Source organism: Microtus ochrogaster, chromosome 16 (genome assembly GCF_000317375.1).
Source record: "Microtus ochrogaster isolate Prairie Vole_2 chromosome 16, MicOch1.0, whole genome shotgun sequence".
Lineage (NCBI taxonomy): Eukaryota > Metazoa > Chordata > Mammalia > Rodentia > Cricetidae > Microtus > Microtus ochrogaster.
Genome location: NC_022018.1, coordinates 31,734,780 through 31,744,340, shown reverse-complemented (window position 1 = coordinate 31,744,340; position 9,561 = coordinate 31,734,780). Strand labels below are relative to the sequence as shown.

Here is a 9,561-nt window from a genome sequence, read left to right as displayed (position 1 = left end):
AGTGGAGACCAGCTGATACATCCAGATTCATGATTCTAGAGTATAGTGGAGACCAGCTGATACATCCAGATTCATGGACTGAACAACAACTGCACTCTCGGACTTCCCGTTGGTAGACAGCCACTGTTGAACTAGCTGGACCACAGACTGAAAGCCATCCTAATGAAACACACACACACACTGGTGGGGGGTCTTCATTCTGTCAGTTCTGTTCCTCTGGGGAACACAGGCTAATAACTACCCCAAGTACCCACTGCCATCCATCCCTTCCCTGCCATGAGGACTGTGCCCTCAAACTTGTGTACAGAATAAGCCCCTCTTTCCTTATGCTGCTTTTTATGAAGTGTTCTACATAAGTAACAAGAAAAATAACTAGGACTGGACAGGTGGCTTGGCAGTTGAGAGCACTGACTACTCATACCTGGGACCAGGTTCAGTTCCTAGCATAAAAGGTGGCTCACAACTGCTCCTAACTCTAGTTCCAGATGATGGAGAACCTTTTTCCAACCTCCACTGGTACCACACACACCCAGCGTACATACATACATGTAGGTAAAATATAAACCAGGAGGAATGAAGGAAGAAAGGCATAAAAAGGAAGGGTTGAAGAGAGAGAGAGAGTATTAACACACCATCCAGCTCCGGATTACACAATATTAACACTAAAAGAGTTCCTTGCAGAGGCCTCAGCTCAGCATCAGCTATGCCTCGGTGATTCTTTACACCACACACACATGTAAGACAACAAGATAGGAAATGAACTTTCCTACAGAAATACAGAAGGCCAAGGTATGGATCACTGGTAGAATGATGGCCTACCACATGCAAGACCTTGGGTTCTAGTCTCAGAATAACTAAAAAATAACGACTAATGTTATAAACCTTATTTATAATCATTCATCTTCCAATTTTTCAGTCTCTCACCATTAAAGTAAATATTAAAGTATATACTCTAAAACTAGTTTTGTTAATAGAAATTGAATTATACAATTAAGCATACAAAAATTAGCAGCCCCTGACTGTGTAGAATATTATTGTACAATATGCTGATCCTATAAGGGGTGGAATCCCATCTTTTAAGAAACTGGTATTTAGCCAGGCAGTGGTGCCACTTGCCTTTAATTCCAGCACTTGGGAGGCAGAGGCAAGTGGATCTCTATAAGTTGAAGGCCAGCCTGGCCTACAGAGTGAGTTCCAAGATAGTCCGGGCTACACAGAGAACCCCTGTCTTGAACAAATTAGAAGGAAGAGGAGGAGAAGCAGCTAGTATTTAATGAAACAGACTTTGATCCACACACCACAATACACACTGTATGTGACAGTGATCAACAGAGGAACAGAAAACACAGATCTCCCATTCATCAGATGGGTAGAGTAGCAAGAGCTACCAGAAAACTTTATTACTTCAGCTTATGAAACAGAACCAGATCATCTTGGTGACCTCCTATGTATATCCTTCTGAAGCACAACATCCCTTTCAAGGTTAGGAGTCTAGAGAGCATGTTTTCCAGATATGCTTTAGTGTTTATCCCTAGAGTTTCTTGGGACAGAGAACCATTCAGGAGCCTAAGCTGCTTCACAACCTAACAAAAACACTCGGGTCCTGGTATATATGATGTGATTTTTGAGAATGGAGTGCTATAATGCTTCATGCTTGGAACAATGTAGGCAAACCGTGTGCAGGCTGCAGTCATTACAAAGCTCAAGAGCATGGCTGTTCAAGGGCAGCCACACAAGGGTGTAACATTCAGGGATCCTCTATCGGTGCTGCACCTGCTCCCTTCGGGAGTCTGATGCACGGGAATGATAGAGCCAAAAGCTGCACTAGAACAATACTGGTTCCCATGTGCACGCACACACATGTGCATGCACACATGCACACAAATGCACACATTTATGCACATACCAAAGAACCATGTATCCTTCAAAAGAAGGCAACTTTTGCCTGGTGTTTCACACCAGTACTTTGCTTCAAAAGCATTTTAACATGTTATAAGCCATAGCAGTTCGGGCTCTTTGCAGTCTTTCTGATATTTCTAACTAAACGCCTATATTTTCAGTATTTTTAGTTATCTAATATTAATAATAGCAATGAATATAACTAGCCATCCAAAATGCCATTACTAAATGTTCGCCACCATGTTTTTGTTCACAGTGGCGAGGGTGTCTCGTTATCTCCTCTAAAACATCTCTCCAGGCACCCAACACGAGGGAAAGGGGAGCAAGCTGTGCCCTGTGCCCACGGCAGCTGATCTCATAGACAGCGCTGGAAACGCACTGCAGACCCACCTTCATCAATCACTCACCAATCTTACTTTGCATCTTGGCTACAAAAGAAAATGGGATTTGTTTCCCTGAAGAAATATGTCACTGCTCTGCCTGAATTATTAAGCTTTACTGTTAGAGAGAGAAACAAGAGTCAAGGAAAAAGAAAGGAAGGGAAAATAAAAATAGAGCCAGGTCGCCATCTACAGTCAAAAGGCAGCATTGCTGGGTCAAGGAGCATTTACTTCACAGCTGAATATCAGTAAATATCATAATCTTTTAAAGCAAAACAGGTGACTAAAATCATAATTATTTATAAATATTATAATAACAATAGTTTACAGCTAAAGAACATTGGAGTATTTGTTTACATTTTAACATCTACTAGAAAATGATCTTAATTATTCCCTAACACTAAAATTGAAGACTGAAACACAACTAACTGCACAGCTCTCCTCACTTCACAGATGTTTTAGCAGGGAAGACGAGGGCTCCATCTCCAAAAGCACTGCTCGTGCCTTTTTACTCCTTACCCGAGCCCCCGCCTCCGACACCTTCCTTTCACTCATGATCTCTATTCCCTTTGCTTGAACCCTCTAGAGACCTGAGCATCAAGGAGCACACACTTGGTTCCGATTACTAAAATAGACGGCATTAAAGTAAAAAGCTGCTTTGATTATTAATGAATACAAAGGTTGGGTTAGGGGAGAGACACAAGCGACATTACAAGGACATCTTGGGGGAGGCCTTTAAGGAGAAGTTGCTTGGCTTTCAATCATGCAGATATGGATTGATTACTTAAATTTCCTAAGTGGCAGCATCAGCTATAGAACTGCACCTTTTCTTTCATTTTTCATGGAAAACACTTTTGAAAGTCAATGTTTATTTGGGGGTCAGATGCTTTTCCTATCAAAGAAAAATACATGCAAATTCTTCATCTCAGCTCTTCTATATCTTCTAAATGAGCAGCATAGTCCTTGTGTGCTTGGGAAAAATTAGTCCTAAGACCTTCCTTTGAAAGGGTCTCCATTTACAGGGAATAATGAGCTAGGGCTATTTAAGAACCTGTGGCCTGGGCTGGAGAGATGGTCCTGAGTTCAATTCCCAGCAACCACATGGTGGCTCACAACCATCTGTAATGGATCTGGTGCCCTCTTCTGGCCTGCAGGCATACACACAGACAGAATATTGTATACATAATAAATAAATAAATATTAAAAAAAAAAGAACCTGTGGCCTTCAAAGTACAAAGCTAGGTTGGAAATACCCACTTAGGATGGGAGGTTACCTAAGCAACTGCACATCTGTCAAGGCCAGGCATTGGCCACTGAAGGGGTCCACCTTTCTGATCACATCTTAAAAACTACTTGTTTCAGTATTAAACACTGTAGAAGTATTATTGAAGAAGCTTTGTGAATTTCCACAGAAGCCAAGATGCTGATTATTCAACTCACCAACACAGGGGCTACCCAACAAAAGGAATGCTAATCCATTCCTGTGTTCTCCAGCTTGCGCAGGGACCACAAGTAAACCCAAAGACTTAAAATACACATGCTGTAAGTAGACTTCTGTGCACTGATAAGAACCTTAAAGACAAAAAGCAAATAGCATCTCCTCCCTTAACTAGATAATTTATTAAAAGCTTTAAATGGGTCCAGCTTCTTAGTGGGGTTTAAAGTATTACAGAGACCCAGCCATCTTTAATTTCCACCATTTATTAGATCGAAATGTATTAAATGCCTTGATTCTATTAGACAGAGAATAGTGGTGAGAATTTTTAAAAAGGAGCTAGATATAGTAATTCATGCCAGCACTCAGAAAGTTAAGGCAGGAAGACTGCCATGAGTTTGAGACCAGCCTGGGCTAACATAGTGAGTTCCCGTCAACCTAAGGTAGAGTGAAGCCTTGTCTCAACAAAACAAGAGTAGCAACCACAGCCTATACATAGTTTTAGATTTCAGATACAGTATCTGTTTATCAAAATAAGGCCTCTTTAGTTTTAGCTTTCAAAAATGGCCTGTTTTTTCACAGGTAACTTTTTTTTCTGTCCTTCCTGCTATACAATAGGTACCCAACAACACCTGCCAGCTATACGTCATCCTGACCTCCTCGGTGCCTGTCTCTTGACAGGATATAACAGGCTATGGGCATGCAAAGTAGTTTTAAAAAATCACAACATGAGTTCACAATTCAGAGGAAGACAGAGGGGACAGTGGGACTGGAAGGAGGGTGTGGACCTCCTATGATCAACAGCACCAGAAGGATGAGAACCGAGCAAGCCTAACAGCATGCTAATATCCACCAGCGAGATCCTGGGAGATAGGAACCCTCCTCTCCTCTGGGGAACCAGGCATGCATTTACCCAGTGCTTCTCCCTGCTGGAGCCCTGGGAAGTGCACCTAGGGTCTCATGCACATCAGATGAGCGCTCTACTGCTGAGCTAAGTCCTCAGCCCTTCTTGCACTTCAGGAAGCATGGGCTCACTGAACTCTCCAGCACAGCCTTAACTTTGAGATCCCACAGCCTCAGCTACCAGGCCGTCTGATTGTTTAGCCTGTCCTTTCAACCTTCAACCACTTGTCTTTCTCTGATTTTTTTGCATCTGTGTGGCATCCTCTAAACCCTCCCAGGAGCTCCTGCTGCCCTTCAGCTGTAAGTACCACATGATTCCTCCTGTCGGATGGATTTCCCATGTGGGCCGGATTCTAGTGATGACTAAAACGTTCCATCACCAGTCTTCACCCCGAGCATCTTGCACTAGTTTTATGAGGATGGACCTTAAGTAGAGGAGGCGATGCACTTCCTGTTTCCAGCCAGCTGCTGCTATCTGACCCGAGTATCTCTCTCCATTTTATGAGCCCATCCATTTGAGAATACACTTGAATGACATCAGATATAGCCCAGCTCTACATTGTGTGAAAGTTCACTATTTCATTGCACCTGTCCTGACCTCGGGACACCTCTGTCTCACACTAATGGATTTTCAGACCAGTGCAAATTGTTTTGCTTTGGTTTTTGCTTGTTTTTTTTGAGAACCAGAGGGCCTCAAACTCATTATATGGCAGAGACAGGCCTTAACCTCCTAAGTGATCCTCCTGTCATTACAGGCATGAATTACCATGGCTGGCGCAAATTAGAAATTTTTAAAGTTATCTTATAGCTTTTGGTAAAGTTTATGTGTGACCAGTATTCACTTGGATATTGAACATCTTTTCAAGAAAGGTGAGTTGTGAATACAGGCAAATCATGAGTGTATACCCTCAACCCACAGAGGCAGTCACCAGCACTTAGAGTATAATGCCAAGCAAGCACTCTCAGTAGGTGCACAAGATGGCAATGCTCCCTTTTGTCCTAATAAGACTGCCTTAAACAACTATCTGATCTCAAAGCTTAATAGAAGCCGGGTGTGAGAAATAACTGCTTCTCATCTGATGAAAGTCTTCTTTGAACAAACTCACATACGGCAAGACAAAAAGGAATATCCCCTGTAAGCCTGGAGAAATGAACATTATCGAGTTAAGAATAAAAATTGAGGAGCTGAAGAGATGGCTCCGTGGTTAGGAGCACTTACTACATTTCCGCTCTGTTCCCAGCATCTGCAGGCACACACACACACACACACACACACACAATTAAAAATAAATTTTTTTGAAGTCAAAAGAATTAAAATGGATCCACAGTCTTAAAAAATAATATGAGCAAAACAAGAAACAAACTAACCATTGTTTAGCACTGCTTGCTGGGAATCCTTCGACTTCACTTTTTGTTTCACTTTTGTGGGTTTTTCTGAATTTGAATCTTTCTTCCCTTTCCTCTTCAGAGGCTGAGGAGATGAGTTATCACTGGAGCCGATGGTCGACTTAGATTGGCGATAATTTCCCTAAATGACAGAAGATTAGATCCTTACTATTGGCTAGTGAACTCTCAATGTATTTCAAGTACATACAAATGGTTAACCAGTGATCCCAGGGAAAGTCCTGCATTAATTTCCAACTGCTGGCCGTGGTGCCACACTAGCTGGAAACACTTCTTCCCAGAGGCAGGAGGAAGGTCTGGCAGAGGATGAAGACTAAAAATGATCACTCACGACTGGCAGATGCCATAAAAGCATTTCCCTTGGGGTTGGTGATGGAGCTCAAAGGCACAGGGCTTGCCTAGCACTTGGTGAGGCCAAGATTCTATCACCATGGTACACACAGAAAAACAAAAACAAAAGCCATTCCTTGGCTGGGGAGATACATGGCTTAGTTGGTAAAGTGCTTGGCCACAAAAGCAGGAGAACCAGAGTTAAGATCACTAGATCTAGGCAGCCTATTGAAATTAGTGAGGTTTCCAAGCACTGTCAAAGAAAAAAAAAAAAACCAAACAGGTGAAAGGTATCCCAAGAAACAAAGTCAGTGTTGACCTCCACCCACATGCGTTAGCACACAATTCCCTCGTCAGTTGAACAGGGCTGATGCACCTGCCTTTATCCTGTCCCAAGAATGGAGGGGACCATCTGTGAAGTGACTAGAATAGTGCCTGGTGACAAGGGTCTGGAGTTTCCTCTAATATCAGAGATCATATATCTATAGATGATACAGATATATAAAGTCATATCAGAGATAGGGGTGTGGCTTGGTGATGGAGCACTTGCCTAGCACGTGCAAGGTCCTGCACTCAATCTCCAGAATTGCAAGAATAAAGTAAGTAAATAAATAACTCGACCATATTGGGTGCAATCTTTATGCAACATCTGTACTATCTGAAAATAAATGTAGTAATATTAAATAAACAAATCTGCCTGGAAGCCTATTATAACTGCTCATTTTAAACATTTATATATTCAGTCACCCAAAAGCATTTAAATGGTTTTAGCCATCACCCAATTAAGAATAGAAAAAAACCCACAATCTTACAAATGAAGTTATTTATGCTATTTTGTCACAGCCTACAAGAAAATGAATTATGCATAGATTTATTAACAGTATGAAAACTTGTCCAAATCTATAACATTTTTGCATAATTTAATTTTCCATTCCAACTGCAATTTAAACATCCAGTTTCCATTTAATTATTGCATGATCTACAAGCAGAGATTTATTTTTTCTTTCCCTTTTTTCATTCACTGTCTGGTGAAGAAAGACAGCATGGCAGACGTGGAGCTTCTGAAGCTGTTAGTCAAGACCCAGACTATAGTCTGCTGTCAGTGCAGCCTGCTCGTCCTGAGATTTCAACACTGGAAAACTGTGACAGCAAAAACCCTTCACACATAGTCAGTGCCTTTCTAGAAGGTTTGGGGATGCTGAAAAACAGAAATCCCAGTGAAGAAGGGGCTTGGGACCCCAGCAAGGGTGGTGTTACTACTCTCTGGAAAAGCGTCACTCATCGGCAGTAGGGTGTGACAAGAAAGAACAGAGACCTCATTGTAGAATGCCCAGGGGTTAAGCTTACCTCATTTCAGAGAGGGACACTCAGAGGGGTCCAGAATATAGGCTGATATAAACAGAAACAGAGAGGGAGTGGATTGGGGATGGGTGGGACATAGGGGATAGGGAGAAGTGACTGGGAGTAGAGGAAGGAGAGGAAACTGTGGCTGGGATGTAAAGTAAATAAATATATTTCTATATTAGAAAGAGAGGGAGGGGATGGAGGGGAGGGAGGAGAGAGGAAGGAAAACAAGGCAGGTTGAAGATTGGGAGAGGGCTCAATAGGTAAATGTGTTAATGTCACCTTAAGAAATGAAAAAGACTTTTCTTGGGATAGTTTAGACCAGGAGCAAGTAGGAATTCTCTAGCTCTCCTCCTGTGTCTTCCATTTCTCTGAGGTTTGTGATATGTGACCTGGCTGTTGTCTGTCTGTTGTATGTATCTGTCCCTATTGCCTGTCCCTAACTAAGAGCTTCATTCTGTATTTATGGAGCAGCATAGAAAATGTGGTATGGAAAGGGAATGCGAAATGCTTTTTCATAGAAGTCTTTAGCAGAGTTTTACGGGGAAGAAATTACTGGCCCAGAGTAGTACTCAGAACTGCAAACAGACATTATCAACCTATATCCACAAGGTTGTTAAAGGTTGCTTTATTAAAGGTTACTTCCAACCTGTTGGCTTCTTTCAGCAAATGATAACCATACACACATAAGTTCACTCACACAAGTGTGCATGCACAAACACACACATACATACATGCACACACACACACACACACACACACACACACACACACACACACACACACAGTGCCTGATGATCAGGGGCATGAAAGAGCCCACTGATCACTTTAAGACTGAAGGCATGCATTTAGCTTGAGTTGTAAAGTCTGATTGCATTGGAAGCTCAAAACTCAGTGAGGTTGGTTCCATTGCTACCTTAAAGGCAGGAGGTTAAATTTAAACATGCTGAGTACACAGTGTGATAGCAAGATGAATTCATGATTCTGAGTTATCTCAAGGCACATTATTAAGTTGATTACAAGTCAGGCAAAAGTTCTGTTTCTGAAGGCAAGAAGTTTTCAGGAAAAAGTGCCCACAGGCACAGTGCTGCATGAAGCATGAAGAGCTGTGTTCAAACCTTCAGCATGCCTATAATGGATCTGTGAGCAGTGCATGTCTATAACTCTAAAACTGGAGAAGACTTGGGGGGGGGGGACTATAAAGGCAGGAGTCCGCTGGTCAGCCAGCCTATCAAATTGGTGATCACCAGGTTCAGTGAGAGGTTTTCATCTCAGAGGCTAAGATGAAGAGCCATAGAACAGAGAGCTCCTGATGTTCACTGACCTCTACACACATTGCATACAGGTGCATATCCACCACGTGTACATGTTCACACATACAAACATAACCATTGTTGGTAACTGATGCCCACACATGCTCCACACCATTCAGTAAAGACTGATGTCTAGGCGCCTTACAAGTAAAACGCAAACCCAACTGAGAGAAAAGAAAGAATTGCTAAGACTTTGTAATATACCTTGTATTTGGTAGATAAATCATATGGAAGTTAAAGAGGGAGAAAGGGAGAGACCACCTGCTCCCCTTGTGGCTTGGAACATGGGTCAGACATCAGCAGTCATTGCTGCTAGAGATCAGAGAGTTTTGCCAACTGCTACAGTGATGGCAGTTGGTAAGTCAATACTACTATGTGCCACCCCTATGGTGATTGCAGTTGATAAGTCAATATTACTATGTGCCACCCCTATGGTGACTGCAGTTAATAAGTCAATACTACTATATGCCAACCCAATGGTGACTGCAGTTGATACCGCAGTGCTACTATATGCCAACCCAATGGTGACTGCAGTTGATACCGCAGTGCTACT

The 9,561-nt window shown here is 42.3% G+C and overlaps 1 protein-coding gene across 2 annotated transcripts in view; it reads right to left on the bottom strand.

Moving 5' to 3' along the window:
- The window catches only part of Dcdc2 (doublecortin domain containing 2), a 156,237-nt gene that overhangs the window by 89,527 nt on the left and 57,149 nt on the right, over positions 1 to 9,561 (bottom strand). For both annotated transcript variants that reach the window (XM_005354984.3, XM_026782837.1), the window contains exon 8: positions 5,986 to 6,145. In XM_005354984.3, the coding sequence (XP_005355041.1) occupies positions 5,986 to 6,145 (160 nt within the window). The remainder of the gene's footprint in view (positions 1 to 5,985; positions 6,146 to 9,561) is intronic.